General features: G+C 50.3%; 1 protein-coding gene across 1 annotated transcript; it reads right to left on the reverse strand.

Annotated features, from left to right (window-relative positions):
- Positions 1 to 544: 544 nt before the first annotated feature.
- Positions 545 to 15190, reverse strand: LOC136944352 (IgGFc-binding protein). Its single transcript, XM_067238099.1, has 21 exons — positions 15068 to 15190; positions 11823 to 13061; positions 11313 to 11659; positions 10563 to 11142; positions 9879 to 10477; positions 9191 to 9758; positions 8828 to 9093; positions 8386 to 8715; positions 7698 to 8268; positions 7378 to 7574; positions 7104 to 7245; positions 6614 to 6942; positions 5959 to 6529; positions 5267 to 5865; positions 4369 to 4933; positions 3580 to 4178; positions 2920 to 3487; positions 2593 to 2792; positions 2076 to 2456; positions 1663 to 1949; positions 545 to 818 (listed from the first exon to the last, which is right to left on the reverse strand). Exons 1-21 carry the CDS (start codon positions 15159 to 15161, stop codon positions 809 to 811), a joined length of 9042 nt encoding a protein of 3013 aa, XP_067094200.1. The 5' UTR covers positions 15162 to 15190; the 3' UTR covers positions 545 to 808.
- Positions 15191 to 18744: the final 3554 nt, after the last annotated feature.

Consider the following 18744-nt stretch of genomic DNA (forward strand, 5'->3'; position numbering starts at 1 on the left):
CCAACGCAGTCTCCACGTTGTGGACACTTGTGATTACCTAAGCGAATCAAGCATTGCGAAAGTTCACTCATCCTGCTCACAAAATAACATGAAGACCATGTATGCTGATGTAATTTAATCAGACGTGTATGAATGTGAAGAGCAACATTCAGTTATTAAACTGACTGCTCCACGAAAGATTAAGTGAGCAGCTTGAGAATAAAAACAATCTTGAATGCAATCCATGTTCAATTTTAATTATAAACCATGCGGGAAAACCGACTATAAACATGGTTTACTGTCGTCAAGTTGACGGGAACCCCTTTAAGAATCTCAATCGATCAGCCATAAAGCATGACAGGCGTTAGCTCAGTTTATGCAACCAGGTTACAAGTAATGCATAAAACACAAGGGCCGCATGTTTAGTTGCCCATGGGTCAACTCAATTGGTGGTGCATTTCCAAAATAAACTTGTGAGCGCAAGTGTGGGGAATGTTCCTACTGTGAAACTGAACGTTTAACCAAGATAGAATTTTCAACCTGGACCACAAGATGGTGCTATTGATACAAGGAAAGTTTCTTTATTTTTGCAGACACCAAAGTTAAAGTATTAGTCAGTAAAACAGTAACAATTACAAAGCATTAGTAATGAACTTTCAGATATTACAGAAATGGAAACATTGATCAGATCTAAGCATGATTCATTCTGGCATACAACATTCCCAGATGTCATGTACAATGCAGTGACCCAAGCTCCACCATCAACATCCTCCTGGCATTGACGTGGACAAGGACAGTGAGACTTGGTATGCTGTTGGAGCCACATCTTCTACAGGCCACTGGAAAGAAAGATGCAAATGATACATCAGTCCCAGGCCTTTGGTAGTCAGCCAAGTCAAACATTCAACCAAGCTGAAGGATGACAGAGCAACACACTCTAGGGACTTTTGTATGAGAACTGAACGGAGGCACTCAAAACAAAAACGGCCAATACCTCCCATTACAATACAGCAGAAGAAGAATTTTTATGATTGGGCAGTTTGAGATGCATAATTAAAATCCGTCACTTCGGACAGCCAGTTAAAGAACACAGCCATGGAGGGCAGGCTATACTCCCCTCACCAAGGAACAGACACGCAACATTAAAGACTGCGATCTTGAATTAATACAGTACCCCAGATGAGGCTTTCAAATGTCCTTGGATGACAAGGAGTGATTGCATTGCAAGTGTGGAAGCATTTGATGGCAGCGCATCAGCCTTACCTGCTTTTAATCAGTAATTACCATTGGGGATTCTGCCGTTTAATTAAAATCGGACCAAATGCAATTAAAAAAACCACACTTTCATTCCCCCAACAAATTCTCTGTGGAGCTTTTGTTTGGTGCGTGTTAAGAGAATTGGTTGAATAGTCTTGGCACTGCCATCTCAGCCTGATCTTTACCAGGCAATTTCAGAGGTCAAATTAACTTCACAGCTATAAACTTGGAGAAACTCTGCTGACAATGTCTTTTAAATTATATTATCCTATGCTACGGTGGGCTCCGTTATTGAGTTAGCTCAATCTAATGACGATATTGCATAAGATCAGCAGCCCTTTGCATTTTTTTATATCTAAAAATGAACCTCAGTGTAGGCCTACTAAACATGGCTGGAGCCCCCCCCCCCCCCCCCCCCAAACTCACCAGTTAGAGAAGTCCCAGGCCCTCCAGGACCCAACGATCACAGACACATCACTGGAGGGTGCTCCATCTGCAGTCTTCAGGTCATCCTTGGGGTTGTCGTTGTAGTTGCCACAGGCGCCGCAGACCTTGCCGGCCAGCTGGTTACCAACTGTTACGACGACTTCCTGGGAGATGGAGTAGGTGACGCGCACGGAGGAAGTCCTCTCGACGACCACCATCCTGTTAGAAACCTGGACAGTCAAGTGATCGGCCAACGTGCTGGGAAGGGACGTCTTCCTGCCATTCACCTTGGAGGGGGAGAACAACAAATGACACCTCCGCTCTCCAGCCAGTATTCCTTTCACAAGCCAGCCACTTAATCCAGTCTAGTCAATCCCCTCACGTCCTCAGTAGCTACCCCACATCTGCCTCACCCAGACGAGGTGCTCGCTGTTCACTGCGACGGCGACGTCCTTGAAGAACACGTAGACCGCGGCCACGGCGGGAGCTGCTCCTTTGCTGCACACGCGCACGTCCACCACAACGCGGAACCAGACGGCAGGCGCCTGGTCGCACAGGGAGGCTACCTCGAACGCCCCCAGGCCTCCCGTCGCCCCCTCCATGCCATCGAAGGAGGTCAGGTAGGCCGCAGGGCTGACCAGGCAGCGACCCTGCTTGGGATGGCATGCCCTTACCCCGTCCCTTACATCACAGACCTCTCCGCTGGCACAGGACACCTGCTGGCAGTTCACCACCCCAGAGGCCTGACACACACACTTGGAGTTGCAGTCTTTGTTCACGACTGTCTGACCCACCTGGAAATGCACATGATATAAGAGTTAGACATCAGACTCATGAACAAAAAGGTGTCACATCAACGTACATCCTGTAACAATCTCCATGTGAGGAAGTGTCTAGAGTAGTGATTGATTAAAATATGCAAAGCCTGACCTGTAGGTACTGCCCCTCGTGGATGCACCCGCACGTTTCCATGGAAACGCACTTGTCGCCATCAGACACAAAGCCCGCGTCACACAGGCAGCCCTCGAAGCAGGTGTCGGAGCAGGGGAAGGGGGACATCAGACTGGCGCAGCTGGAGGCGCAGGTGTCGGCACACTGCTCAAAGTGGCTGTTAGCTGGGCATGTGGCGGCTGTAGGAGAAAAGTCATCGTGACATTCATCCTCCGCACGTGACTTCACTGGCTCTTGAGAAAAGAGTGGTAAGGAAGGAGAAAGTGAAGGATGAAGTGGGGAAAAAAAAAAAAGGCCAGGACTCACGGCAGAAAGAGGGGCTCCTCCAGGGCTGGATCTGGACCCCGGCATGCTGACAGGCGACGGCGTAGGCCTGGACGCCTTGACACAGGGTCTCCTTGTCTCCCTCCAGGGCACACACGTCATACACACAGTGGGCAAAGTACGGCGCTGGGTCTACCTTGCCGTGGCAAGCCTGGAAGGGCCCACCGGCGGCTGTTATGATCCCGCAGGAGTCTGGCCTGCCGTAGAGGGCGGCTTTGGCTTGGTCACATGCAGGGCACTGCCCGCCGCAGCCTCCACACACGGAGCCAGGGAGGTCCACCACCCAGGCGCTGCCAAAATCGTCCACGTTTCTCGTCTGCTTGCCACCAGGGAGGCGGAAGTCGTCTGCGGGGTTTTTGTCGTAGTTGCCACAGAGGCCACACATCTTGCCCTGATAGGTGGAGGGCACCACGACCTCGACATAGTACGTCGTGTCGTAGAGAACCCGCAGACCAAAGTCGCTCTGGACGATGATGTTGCGGCCCTCCTGGCTCACCGTCACACGGCCCTCACTCAGAGAGAGGGGCAGGTTCATCCACTCGTCATCCACCTGGAGACAAGAGGGCACGGCTCAGACAGACTGAAAGTTGAGATCAAGCTCAATAAAAAAAAGAAAAGGATGTACAGTAAGGTACTACTTACAATAACTCTCCATTTCACCCCTTGTTCAATGCTGACAATGTGGCCGTAGACCTCCACAGCTACGGTCTTTGTCACCGCCACTCTCCCGTTGCCATACTTCTCATTCCCCTGGGTGACTGCGAAGGAGCTCAGCTGGCCTTTGGCATCGTCACACACTTTAGCCAGCGTGTACACACAGATGCCCTGGAAGTCAAATCTACGCCCATCAAACGTTATGTAGTGGGGGTCCCCTGACGCCACGCACTTTGCCTCGCTCTCCGGGTAGCAGGCCTGCACCCCCTTCGCCACCTTACAGACCTCCCCTGGTCGACACTTGGCCTTCTGGCAGGTCACGGCGCCATTCTCTCCACAGCTGCACTGCTCCAGACACTTGTCCTCCGAGTAGAAGACGTCACCCATCCTGTAGTAGCGCCCTCCGGAGGAGCAGCCGCACTTGGCCACGGGCACGCATGCCTCGCCGCTCAGGAGGTAGCCCTCGTCACACTGGCAGCCCTCAGCGCAGGGCCGCTTGCAGCTAGAAAGGGAGGAGAGGCTGGCGCAGGTGGCAGGACAAGCAGGGGCACAGAGGCTGTACTGGCTGTTCGCCGGACAGACCAATGCTGTGCGATGGATGAGGAAAGGGGAAGAGGGGGAAGAGGGGAGTGAGACGAGGAGCGATGGAGATTTTATTCAAGATATGACGAGTCAAAAACGTGTGACACTTGTTAGGTTTGGCTCCGTTAGCCTGTGACGGTGCATGCGTTGTTGGGACCACTAGAGGGCGAGGTATAGAAACAAAGCCAGACTCACGACAGAAGTTGGGGGTCCTCCAGGTGCCCACACTGGCCCCCTGACCCTGGCAGGCGGACACATAGGCTGCTACAGCGTCACACACAGCCCCGCGGTAACCATGGTAATGGCAGGTGTCGAAAACGCAGTCCTCCAAGAAGCCCGTGGGGTCGACTCGGCCGTGGCAGTCTTTGAAAGGCCCCTGCTTGTTGGTGATGATGCCACAGTAGGCCTGGCCCTTGAAGGTCTCCTTCTGGGAGTCTGAGCACCCCTGGCACCCTGCCTGGCATCCACTGGTACAGCCTGGCACCAGCCCCACGCGCCAGCTCTCCCCCAGTTTGGAAGGGTCTGAGGCAATCTGGCCATCACGCATGCCCAGGTCATCCTGGGGCTGGGTGTTGTAGTTGCCACACAGGCCACAGACAGCACCCTGGTAGGTGCTGGGCACAGTGACCTTCACCACACTGCGCCAGTCGAAGGTCAGAGAGATGCCGGCGGATGTCTCTACCACAGCGGCTGCGCCACTACGGAACACGCGGAGCTGACCGTTAAAGTCCAGAGGCAGAGACGACAGCTGTCCATTGAGCTGGAGAGACGTATAGGAAGCGAGGAGAAGGAAAGGGGCAGAGTGATGATAATGAGAATAATTTATAGGAGATTATAGATTTACTGTAATAATTCCCCAGTGCTTTTTAATCCAAACTAATACCCAGTTAAAGCTTAGTTTAATCAAGTCTGCATGGATCACAAATGCTAATAGATAATTAAATACAGCGCCGTGAAAGGAAGAATTAACACAGAACATTATGACCCAAACAGCCGAATCGTCCTCAACCACTAATGCTGTTCCTGTACCCCTCTTCATACAAGGGCTGCGCTTGTTTGGATTTCTGCCACTACTGCCATGTTCAGAACTCACCAGGATCATAGAGGGGTAGTCCTTGCTGATGGTGACGGAAACCCCGTACATCGACAGGACGACGGTCTTGGTGAAGGACACGGTCATGCTCCCTCGGTGATCGTTTTGCACGGTCACCTTAAAGGGGACGAGCTCGGCCTTCTCGACGCACAGCGCCACCAGCTGGTACACGCACGTCCCCTGGAAGTCGAAGCGGCGGCCGTCGAACGTCCGGTAGTGGGGATCGCCCGCTGCCACACACGTCGCCGAACCGACGGGGCTGCAGGCGCGCTTGCCGCCCACCAGGCTGCACTGCTCGTTGGCGGAGCAGGAGGCGACGCGGCAAACGACCATGCCCAGGGTGGCGTCGCACTCGCACAGGCGCCCGCACACCTCGTCGGCCCAGAAGCGCTCGCCGGCCTGGTAGTAGCGGCCCTGGTAGGAGCAGCCGCACGTCTTGGCCGGCACGCAGACGCCAGCGCTGAGCACGTAACCCTTGTCGCACGCACAGGCCTCGACGCAGGTGTCAGGACAGGTCGGCCTCTGCTCAGGGAAGGGGCAGGATGGCTGGCACGGGCTGGCGCAGATGTCGTAGTGGCTGTTGGACTGGCAGTTCATCGCTGAGGAAAACATACGACCAATGTAGAATTTGAAACATTTGGGCCCTATTCGTGGGGCTAAACCCTCTAGGTCACAGCAGAAGGTTTACTTACGACAGCCAAACTGGGTCCTCCAGTCCTTCACCACGATGCCCACCTGACGACACTGCTCTGTGAAGGAGGCCAGAGCCTGGCACAGCATCTTCTTGTCTCCCTTTGTCACACACAGGTCGTACACACAGCTGTCCATGAAGGTCTGAGGGTCCACCTTGCTGTGGCACACCTGGAACACACTCTTGGCCTTGGCGGTGAGGATCCCACAGGAGGCTTCTGACTGGTACAGCTTACGGGCGCTTTCCTCACACTCTGGGCAATTCCCCTTGCACGCGTCTGCACAGGGAGTGTCCTCTTGGTCGGCCGACTTCCATCCTTTGGCCCAGTCTACCACTGAGGGCATGGTCTTGCCCGTCGCGTTCTGCAGCTCATCGGCAACGTTGCCGTTGAAGTTGCCGCACAGGCCGCAGACACTGGCAAAGTAGCTGCTGGGCAACGCCACTACGACTTTCCAGTTCCAGTCGTAGGAGACGCGGAGGCCGAAGTCAGTCTGTATGACAGCAGTGCCACCAGACTGGGACACGGTGACCTGGCCTAGGTCGAGTGGCAAGTTCAACACCTGTCCATCAACCTGAGGGACAGAGGTAGTCTAGTTTGAATTACATATACAGAATATGTCAATATACAGTAGGGTACTCCAAGGTTACAGCCTTACCATGACTCGGCCTATCTGGTTCTTCAGTATGGCGATCGTGAATCCATAGACGGCCACCTTGACCTCTCGAACGAACGAGACGGCGGTGTTGCCGCGGTTGTCGTTGCTCTCGGTGATGTTGAAGGGCGTGAGGCCGGCCAGGTCGCCACAGGTCTCAGAGATGATGTACCTACAGGTGCCCTGGAAGTTATAGTTGAAGCCGTCGAAGGTGTGGTAGTGGGGGTCCCCCCAAGCCCAGCAGATGCCGGTGTACTGGGGAACGCACGCGGTCTCACCCTTCTCCACTCGACACGTCTCCTTCGCACGACACCCAGCATCCTTACAGGGATCTACAGAGGGTCAAGACTTAGTGTTCCACAGCATCTCCGTTTACAATTAAATACGCGACACTGTGCCAAGTTCTGATTCGTGAAAAGCTTCAAGATGGGAAATGTAATAACTGCCATAGCTCTTGAAAGTGTGCGCGCACGCAAGAGTAAAAGAGCCTTGCCTGTGTTGTAGCAGGACTTGACGTCTTTTTTGATCAGACACTTGGTGTTTGCGGGGCAGGAGTGGGCCACGCAGACAAGCCCCTTCAGAGGGTCACAGGAGCACTTCTGACTGCAGTCTCCCAAGTACGCCACCTCACCAGCCTGGTCACATACCGGACGTTTGTTACATTAAGGACACATTGTTATGCTGCAGCCACACAAACCTCTCACTCTTATAACTTTAAGACCCATGCTACTGTAACCTTACGACACCCCAGAATAACCCATCTCTACCAGGTATGTCCGTCCGTTGTCATAGCAGCCACACCGATCCTGCTGGACGCAGGTCTGGCCGTTGAAGAGGAAGCCAGCGTCACATTCGCAGCCCTCAGAACACTTGGAGCACTTCACGACGTCAGTCAGACTAGGACAGGCTGAAGAGCAGGCATCAGCACACGCCTCATAATGACTGTTAACTGGACACTTCATGGCTGCAAGAGGAACAGACAGAAGAATCAAAAGAAATTAATGCTGAAGCGTAGGACGCCGACACCATGCTGTCAATCATGGTTGTGGTTTCCCCAGCTAGAAGGCATAACAGGACCATCACTCACGACAGAAGGAGGAAGTCCTCCAGTCGAGGTCCACCCCTGCCATGTGACAGTTGAAGGCGTAGGCCGCCACACTGTCACACAGCACCTTCTCGTCGCCCTCGGAGACGCACAAATCATACACGCAGTCGTTGAAGTAAGACACTGGGTCCAGTTTACTGTGGCAGGCTGCGAAGGGGCCCTTGGGAGCCGTCATGACCCCACAGTGGCTGGGCTTTTCAAACACGGCCCTCTTCGGGGGGTCACAAACCGGACACGCGGTGCCAGAACAGCCGTTGTCGCACACCACGCCCTTTATGGCCACCTTCCAGGAAGCCCCGAATGCATTGACATCCTTCGTCACCCGATTGTTGGACATGGTGAAGTCATCAGCGCGGTTTCCGTTAAAGCTGCCACAGAGGCCGCAAGTCTTGTCGCGGTAGTTGCCAGGCACGGTGACTGTGACGTGGTAGACGAGGTCATAGGTCACAAGCAGGCCAAAGTCTGTGGATATGGTGTAGTGGAAGCCCTGCTTGTACACCTGCACGGCTCCATTGTTCAGACTCAGGGGCAGGTTGTTGAACACGCCATCCACCTGAGAAAACATTTGAAACAATGATTTGCAAATATCACACTTCCATTCAATTCCCTTTAATCCTGAAGGATTCCTTTTTCATAATTCTACTTCAGTTAGTGATGCGCATCGCCTCACCAGGACTCCAAACATGTTGTTTCTGAAGATGAGGGTGAAGCCGTAGACCTCCAGCGCCACCAGTTTGGTGACGGCAACCTTGCGGTTGTTCCAAGACTCGTTTTCCACCTGCACAGCAAAAGGCACCAGCTGGGTGCCATCCAGCCCGCAGGCCTTGGCCAGGGTATAGGTGCAGGTGCCCTGGAAGTCGAAAGCCAGGCCATCGAAGGACAAGTAGTGGGGGTCGCCAGACGCTTGGCACACAGCCTTACCCACTGGATTGCATTTCTGGACTCCGTCCACCACCTCACACTTCTCATTCGGACCACAGGAGAACTTCTTACACGCCACCTGGGGATGATATTTGCTCAAATCACTGAATGCAACGTCCAATTGGTTTTCCTGTTGGAGATGCCTTGAGATTCATTATTGATGGTCAAGAGGCGGTCTTTGTATACCGTACCTGTCCATCCTGTGCGCAGCTGCACTCCTCGTCACACTTTCCATTAGGGTAGAACACCTGCCCCACCTGGTAGTAGCGACCGCCTTGGAGACAGCCACACTGGGAGAAAGGTACACAGCTGTCCCCGCTGAGGATGTGGCCTTCGTCGCAGGAGCAGCCCTCCTTGCACTGGGCCTGGCAGCCCTGCGGTGACGACAGGCCGCTGCAGGTGGCAGGGCAGTTGGACGCACACACGTCGTAGTGGCTGTTGGCCGAGCAACGCACCTCTGGGAGACGGGAGCAATTATCGATGAGATCTCATCTGTTAAAAGAAATATAATTTGGATAAAGAGGAAAAAGGTTGTTTCAATGAACAGCTCTCACCACAGAGCTGGCTCGACCTCCAGTTGTAGACCTTGGCTCCTGTGGCCTGGCAGGCTGAGGTGTAGGCAGTGAGGGCCTGGCACAGCACGTCCTTCCTGCCCTTGTACAGACACACGTCATAAACACAGTCTTCAAAGTAGCCCGCTGGATCCACCTGGCTGTGGCAGTCCCTGAATGGGCCCTTGGGGTCTCTCAGGAGCCCACAGAAGTCGCCCGTTTCGTACGCCCTCTTCTGGGTCACGTCACACTCGGGACAGGTGCCCTTACAGCCATGGAGGCAACCAGGGATCTCTTCCACAATCCAGCTGCCGCCAAACTCCAGAGCGTTCACCAGAGCTTTTCCGTTCTTGGGTACGAGGTCGTCCTGGGGCTTGCCGTTGTAATTGCCGCACAGGCCACAGACAGCGCCCTGGTAGGTACTGGGAAGGGTGACGAAGGCGTTGCTGTTCCAGTCGAAGGAGACCTTGAGGCCAAAGTCTGTGGTGACCACAGCGTACCAGCCGCTCTTGTAGACCGATATCTGGCCTTCACTCAGGGACACTGGCAGGTTCAGCAACTCTCCATTTACCTGGGATAAATGGTTCAGACAGGAATTGGTCATTTTTCTTCAATTGTTTACTGGGAATGATCCAGTACATTGCTGTATTTAGATTCCTGTATCCCATGACTAAAAGCCAATTTAGCTTACCATGACTTGGCCCTTGTACTCCTTACTGATGGAGATGGTCTGAGAGTAGACCTTGACCTCTACCAGCTTGGTGTAAGACACCACCCTGCTACCCCGGAAGTCATTCTGCACCAACACTTGGAAGGGCACCAGACCAGGGTCACTGGAGCAGAGCCCAGCCAGCTGGTACACACACGTGCCCTGGAAGTTGAAGCGCTGCTGGTCAAAGGTCAGGTAGTGGGGATCGCCTTTGGCCTGGCAGGTGCTGTAGGAGACAGGGTAGCAGTCTCGAATGCCATCCACCACCTGGCACTGCTGTCCTGCCCGACAACCTGTGTCCTGGCACTCCACGCGCCCGCTCTCTGGCACACAGCGGCAGCGTCTTTTGCAGGTCTGGTCATCCCAGAAGGACTCGCCGGCAGGGACATTGCGACCAAGGTAGGAGCAACCACATTTGGCAGTGGGCACACACTGCCCTCCACTCAGGACAAAGCCAGTGTTACAGGTGCAAGCCTCCACACATGGACCCTTACATTTCGTGGGGGCAGTGGGGTCGGCACAGGTGGCAGGACAGGGGCTCCCACACAGTTCATAGTGGCTGTTGGCTGAGCACTGGGAAGCTATAGGGACAGGATGAGACAAGGCAGTCAGTACAGGCAACAGTCGATGAACAACTCCCAGTTTCATGAATGAAAGGTTACTCACGACAACGGGCGAGGGCTCTCCAGTCTTGGACCTGGATGCCAGCCTTCTGGCAGGCGTCGGTGTAGGTCTCGAGAGCCCGACAGAGGAAGGTCCTGAGGCCTCCTCCCATGCACAAGTCAAATTTGCAGTTGTCAAGGTAGGCTTGTGGGGGGACGACAGAATGGCAGCTACTAAATGGGCCTTTGGCCACTAGGCCGATCAGACCGCAGTACAGCTCGCCCTCAAATAGCTTCATCTGGCTGCTCTCACAGCGATCACAGCCACCCACACACTCGTCTGCGCACAGGGCATCCTTCACCAGGCCTGGAACCTTCCAGCTGCTCCCGAACGCCAGCACCCCACCCGCCTGCGTGCCCAAAGGTGTGGAGTAGTCATCGTTGGGGTTCTCGTTGAAGTTGCCGCACAGGCCGCAGGTCTTGCCAGCGTAGCTGGCGGGCAGGGAGACCACGAGATGATGTTCCCAGTCATACTTCACGGTCAGGCCAAAGTCGGTCTGAATGACCGCAAAGCGACCCATCTGGGACAGGACCACCTTTCCCTCATTCAGAACCACAGGCAGATTCCACAGGCCATAGTCAATCTGATCACAGAATTGTAGACATAAAAAGGGCACAGCATTAATGCAATTAGCACAATGTTCATCATATTACAAATCCGGGTTGGGAGACTTAAAACTAAATCTTTAGGCTTTGTTTAAATAGAAACCGTAATGGCATGGCCTCAGCGTGGATAACCGAGGAGCCGTCTTACCCTGACACGGCCAGTCTCAGTCCGCATCACTGTGATGGTGAGGCCGTAGACCTTCACCGTAACCACGCCCACATACGACACCCTGAGACTGCCCCGGTTCTCATTCTGGGATAGGACCTCGAAGCCTGGCAGCACGTCTTTCACCACACATTTCTTGGCAAAGACGTATGTGCACGTGCCCATGAAGTTATAGAATCGCCCGTCAAAGGTGCGGTAGTGGGGATCGCCCATGGCCCAACAGGTGCCGGCCTCGGCTGGCTTCTTGCAGCAGGTGGGTATCTCCTGCTTCATCTCGCACACCTCATCTGCCTTGCAGGTCATATCGCTGCAGGTCATTGGGAAATGACCTGGAAAAAAAATAGATCATACAATGTGTAGCACCACCCGTTTAGTACAGTACATTTGTTGAAAAGACAATGGTCCAAGTTATCTATCAACAAGTCTACTGTGATGGACATGCTCCATCCTCTATAGAAACACTTCTGATGCAGCAATCTTTACGTCATTTACCTGCCTGGCCGCAGAGGGCAGGAGAACCATAGCCATTCATGTAACTGACCCCCACGCTGTAGAGGGCAAACGGACTGCCAAGGGTCAAATTGTGTCTGTTGTCAGGGTACCCCTGAGGGTAGGCCATCTCTGCCCAGGAGAACTCACTAGCTGAGATGCTCGTCCACTGGACAGTGTCGGGCAGGGGTTTGCCGTCAAAGCGCAGAGTGGCAAGCTCATTGGTCTTCACCACCAGCAGGGCCTTGTTCTGAAAGCCATCCTGGCCTTCCAGGAAGTAGGAGGAGCAGAAGCGCTGGGAGGGCAACACGGTCATCAGGAAGGGGTCGTATATTTGGCCCTTGTCCAGCATGACCCCGTTGAAGAGCAGCAGCACCTGAACGCCATGGTCGGCCTGGATGGTCATGGAGTCTGGCTGCTGGATGTCAAACTCTTTAGCCTTCCCCTGGTCCAGTGAGACGACGTCAACCTTGCTCCCCTTTCGCACCGTGACGCGGGTGGCCTGGGAGGCCTGGATGATGACTGTGCTCTGGCCTTTCTGGAAGCTGAGGGGAGGCACGATGAAGCTGGATCCCCAGCTGGAGACGGGCAGCAGCTGCTCAAAGACGTGGTTGCACTTGGAAAACTTCCAGGTGCAGGTGTGGCCCGTGAAAACAGCCACAGGGAGCTGGGAGGACACTCTGGTGCCCGTCAGCTCAGAGATTGACTGGATCTGGATGCTCTGGTAGGGCAGGAGGTCAACAACCAGCTGGCTCCCTGCGATGTACAGCCGTTTTTGGTAAAACAGTACGTCACTGGGCACCACCGCCACACGGTTCTTCTCCTTGCCGTTGCTTATGGAGAACTCCTTGAAGGTGCCCAAGGGCGTGGCGGACGGGGTGAAAATGTAGTAGTCTGTGCCCCATTCTCTCACGGGATAGATCACGCTGGTGTCGGCCGTGTAGAGCTTGTAGTTGAAGGCAGACACCGTTACGTCTGCGGAGGACTCAATCTGGACCGTCTTGGAGGACAGCTCGGTTCCGCCCATCTCCACCCCGTCAGGGAGGGTAACGGTGACCGCCTGTCCGGCCCCCAGCGTCTGCTGTTTCACAAAGTTCAAACTGGACACCTTCACTGTCACGCGGGTGTCGGCCTGCAGGGCATAGATCTGTAGCTGGAAACGAGCGCCAACGTAGCTGGTCTTGTAGTTCTCCATGAAGGACATGGCAAACTCCCTCCCGGCCCATCCAGCATGGCACACATCTAAGAGACAGAGCACAAGACAAACTGATCCAAGGGAAGATCAAAACCACTGGCTGACGTGACAAATTATTTTTGCCTACGTGTTGAGAATCCATGAGGGGATTAAAAGTGCAGTACTAAGACATAAGGGTTTGCAAGACAGGCCTGTTATACGATGGAACAAAGTCCTTGTATGAAAGCGAGGAGTACTTGAGGATAATTTGACAGGATAGTTAGTTCACACCTCATTTAGATTTTTACATAATGGAAGGAATAGTTTTGTTCCCTGTATAAGTGAGTGCGCTTTGAAAAGAGGAACTTAAAATTGCCAATCAAAAACATTCAGGTCACTTGGAGTTTAAAAGAATCTGTAAATTTCATAAATACAGTTACGTCCATAAGTATTTGGACATTGACACAATTTTCATCATTTTGGCTCTGTATACCACCACAATGTATTTGAAATGAAACAATCAAGATGTGCTTTAAGTGCAGACTTTCAGCTTTAATTTCAGGGTATTTACATCCAAATCAGGTGAACGGTGTAGGAATTACAATACGAATGGGAAGAGAAGAGTATGGAGAAGGGAAGGAACTGCTCATGATCCAAAGCATACCACCTCATCAGTGAAGCATGATGGAGGTAGTGTTATGGCGTGGGCATGTATGGCTGCCAATGGAACTGGTTCCCTTGTATTTATCGATGATGTGACTGCTGACAAAAGCAGTAGGATGAATTCTGAAGTGTTTTGGGCAATATTATCTGCTCAGATTCAGCCAAATGCTTCAGAACTCAGAGGATGGCGCTTCACAGTGCAGATGGACAATGACCCGAAGCATACTGCAAAAGCAACCAAAGAGTTTAAGGCAAAGAAGTGGAATGTTCTGCCATGGCCAAGTCAATCACCTGACCCAAATCCAATTGAGCATGCATTTCACTTGCTAAAGACAAAACTGAAGGGAAAATGCCCCAAGATCAAGCAGGAACTGAAGACAGTTGCAGTAGAGGCCTGGCAGAGCATCACCAGGGATGAAACCCAGCGTCTGGTGATGTCTATGGGTTCCAGACTTCAGGCTGTCATTGACTGCAAAGGATTTGCAACCAAGTATTAAAAGTGACAATTAGATGTATGATTGTTAGTTTGTCCAATTATCTGGGGGCCACATATAAAATGTGTTGTAATTCCTACACCGTTCACCTGATTTGTATGTAAATACCCTGAAATTAAAGCTGAAAGTCTGCACTTAAAGCACATCTTGATTGTTTCATTTCAAATCCATTGTGGTGGTATACAGAGCCAAAATGATGAAAATTGTGTCAATGTCCAAATACTTATGGACCTAACTCTACCTATTCAGTGATTCTGCAGAATGGATTGAGACCATCTGTGTCACTCAAATGCTGACTAACTTGAGTTTTAAATTATACTGCAGTTCACACTGCTATAGACCAGTTTCAAACTCAATAGCTGCTCGAAAATAAATGCCACTGAAAACAAACGCAGGTCTCAATTTAGACCATCCTTTGTTCGACTCAATTTTTACCCTGTTGAAATTCTAGTCCGCTCACCTTGGCAGTGGGACCGGCCAGGCAGGAGCTGTACCCACTGACAGGGTTGACAACATGATAAATGGCTTTAAATTGAGCGATTACTTGGCTGTACGCGTCGTGCTGAGGATTCTTGAGCATGCTTGGGGAAAGCCACAGCAATTGACAAAGAGGGATGAACGTGGATGCATCAGAGTCAATATTAGCACATAATGGACAGAAAGCGGTTGGAGATGGATGGCAATACTCTTTTTTACGTTTTTTTTTATATTTTAGTTTTAATGCGGTATTGAGATCTTATGTTGAATACAGAGGGAACATATGCAATATTTATTACAAGACTAATGGAAATCTGTCTGTATACAGTATAACTGAAATTGGAAGTGGCTGATTGGAAATTAAATATGAAATGCTTTCAAACGTTGTAATTAGATTGGAATCACTGAATGGAAAACCAGAAAGATTGAAAAAAACTTACCAGAGACTAGTAGAGCAGCAAAACACAGCAATAACTGGGTCCCCATGGCTGCAAACACAGTATTTATTTTACTCAGGATACCCACAAGTTTCATAATTACACTTCAGAAAATACATCTACAATATTTAGTGTACTATAACAGAACTTTGACAAGTCACTGAAACAAGCCTACCTGGAGAGGAACTTAAGCTAACGGAACGCATTTACTGCTTAAATAGTGTCATGTTCAAGTTAACAACCAATAAGAGCCCATTAAAGTCCCTGAGTGGGTGTTTAGCACAGTAAACAGACGCTCTCCAACACAAGGGAGTCAGAATCTGACTACACCCGAGTCTGTTGACACAAGATGGAAAACCACACTAAAAATGATGATAAAAATGAATTCAGTAGGATACATTCTACTACAACTGAGTGATGTCCATGTTGATAATTAACACATTTGCATGGAATTTCCCCCAATTGAGACTTGCATTCCCTTATTCATAGAGCATCATTGAACATTTAAATTGAGTGCAATGAAAAACAAATTCAGAATTAAATTGAATGGTTTTTCTATACATTTTGCAATTGGTTTAATCCTCCGGTCTGCAAAATATTAGGTGCAATCACAACACTATTGACTGGGCAAGGCAGGCGAGATAAGACCTCAACCGCAACATTTTTCTTCATTATAACCCTTTACAAAGACTGAGCCAGGATACCAGAGAAAGAGGAATTGTTCAAGCAGGTGAACTCCATGACTCATAACATTCCAAGGAACAGCAACCCCACTGAAACTTACTTTGTATCGCTTGTATAATGTATATCAAATATACATATACAAATCCTGTCAAAGCATCCTCTCCCTCTCTGCTTTTTCCCTGACTGGCGTCCTCCTGGATTATTATTGCAGTTGCAAGGTGGCAGGCAGGCGGAACATCCTTGATTGCTGATGGAACACACCTGTGACCCCTCTATGTTGGGCCTATAGCGGGGGGACTGTCTGAAAACACTGTTTTCCCCCGTTAATCCCCCCAAAACATTTCTTTTCTGTGATTACCTTTGGTTAATTAAATGTTGGCATTGTTATACCCATGAGAAGTCTCTTTTTTCACTTACCACAACTAATTCCTATCCCTACACTAATTACACAAAATGCTCATAAAAGGAGTTGACAATGGCTAATCACTGTGAAAAGAGTGTAAACGGTACAAGGAAAGAACCGTTTTTAATGGCACCTCTACTTCAACTGCCTTCAACTGAGTCAAAGCATTGCTTGATTACCGTTTGAGTCAACTGTATGACCCACTGTCTGAACCAGTTAAAGGGTTTATTTGGGGGAAAAACAACGTTAAGTACCAAGATTATGACATTTTGAACTGTATCAACAGGTTGAAACATCTGCTCTTCACAGGTATTTCAATTTCGTCCTACTGACTGATAATGATAAGTGAAATTGATGTTTGATTTGGGCCCCAACCTTGTGACAACCAACTTATGGTGTTGGTGTAAAGGCTCTGTTGTTCTGGGTGGCACAGAGAGAGCTATTGGACCAATAATAATTGTTTGATAAAGAACGTCCAAGATGCCAACATGATTGAGGATTCAAATATTAATGCAGGACATCATTTGGCCTCATTAGGAGTTCACATTGGATCTGAAACCAGGCCAACAGGACTATTTCTAGGTAAGGCCCAGTCAGAATACAACTGTGTATATATGAGTGCTTCTCAATGGCTCAACACTTTGGAAACAGGGTGTGCCTTTTCTTTGCGTTGCCGTAATGTAAACTAGGTTAGCCGGACATGATTGTTTAATCAAGTGGAGCAGGGGTTGATCATTGTGTTGAACTGCGAAGGGATTAGGATACGTCTATTGTCAATATATAATGAGATTACGGAAGGGGGAGCGCAATGCATTGGCAGTGTGAATGAGCACACATAGAGGAAAGTTGTTTGTCTTTTTTACTTAATGAAGGCATGAAACATGGACTTTTCTAATCTAATCCACAACTGGAAAGATGACAGAATTAGACTACAGGTAGACAATGCCTCCCATGCTCATGGTCCTCAACCTGTGCCAGACATGTGCACATCCAGGGAAGTCACTGAAGAGCCTCGGGCCCAACTGTCTCGTCCGAGGGTAAAGGACTGTGGTCGTCACAGAGAACGCATAGCTTGCTTGCGTGTCAGATTGGAAGTTTGACTGTCACCACAGAACACCAGCTTCAACCCACAGCACAAACTCCTCCGGAGGGGTTCTTCTGGAGGACAGCAGTGACCTCTGATCTCACTGGGCACTCTGATTTCCAGATCCTCTCTTCCTTTAGTACAGCTCCAGGTGAGGGCCCTCCGGAGTGCCCTCCTGGATGCCCTGGCGGGAGGATATGCACTTCACTTCCTGGAGGAGGGGCTCTCCCAGAGACCTTGGTGGGAGGTCACACATGGACACCAGGAGGGCCCAGGGTCCACATGGGTTGGTGGAGCCTACTACTGTAATACTGTATGCCCACCATCTTGTTTTTTTTACCATTTGGACTGTTTTCAAAGTCATTCCTAAGAAGAAGTCTGTTGGAGTCTGTATTTTGTCAAAAGACTGTGACCATTTAATGTCAGTAAGACTGACTCAAGTTTAGAAGGTTCCAACATACTGGTTTGTGTTTGTGTCCATAGACTGTATGTATAACCAATCATAGAACATTATGTCTTGTTTATGCCCCAGAAGAGGTAATCATTTTGAGGTCAATTTTGTGCCACAGGAAAACAATGCCAATACGCTATTTTGCAGGAGTTTTGAAACATCTGATTTCTTATTTATAGAGAAGCAATGAGGGAAAAAGGGTAATGATTTCCAATAAGCATTCTTAATGCTTAGATTAAATGGCGTTTAGAGGCGTTCTCAATGGCAGACATGGATAACTGAGCTGTGAAGCAGTCATTCAGTATCCAACAGTGAACATTTGCATTCCCCCTCACACATCCTAACCCAAATACCTGGATACAGCCAGTTACAGGCGTTGACATCCAGCCTGAGATGATTGATGAGTTGGTAGAAAACACAACTTGGGTCAATAAAATGGTGTTAAAACACCTTGTGAAAACAATGTGTCAAGTGACACTGGCTAGTCAACATTAAAGATCCTGTAAAGTGGACCTGGAAACGAGTTTTAAGTTCGCCACACCACAGAATAATGTGTTATTAACTACCCATCCAAATTCGAATGAAAAAATAACACCGACAAGTATGTTAAATTAGGCTTTGAAATTGTGAAAAAATCAGCAGTCTTCTCTGCTTGAGACTGGGGGTGGCGTGTCGCCTGAAGGAGCTGAAGCTACGCCCCTCGCTGCCTAGTGCCTACCTCCGTCCCAGATAATAGACGCTATGTCAAGCCGAACAAAACCATATAGAATTAGAATTTATTTGTTCAATGAGTGAAACATACAAATGCATATAAATGAAATGTTCCCCTGAGCTGTAACAGTAAACATGGACACCAGAGACAGCAGACAGTGAGCTCTCCAACTAGGCTACTTCTAACACATTAGCTACCATTTCACCAAAATACCATCATTCTACACCGAGTAGCCTAATATCAATTTAGCGGTTTGCACTAACTCATAGCAGAGATACCTCTGGAAAAGTTATCTTGTATACTTATAACAAGCACACAGAATAGAGTGATGAACTGCTGGCAGCGG

Source organism: Osmerus mordax, chromosome 6, assembly GCF_038355195.1.
Source record: "Osmerus mordax isolate fOsmMor3 chromosome 6, fOsmMor3.pri, whole genome shotgun sequence".
NCBI classification, from domain to species: Eukaryota; Metazoa; Chordata; class Actinopteri; order Osmeriformes; family Osmeridae; genus Osmerus; species Osmerus mordax.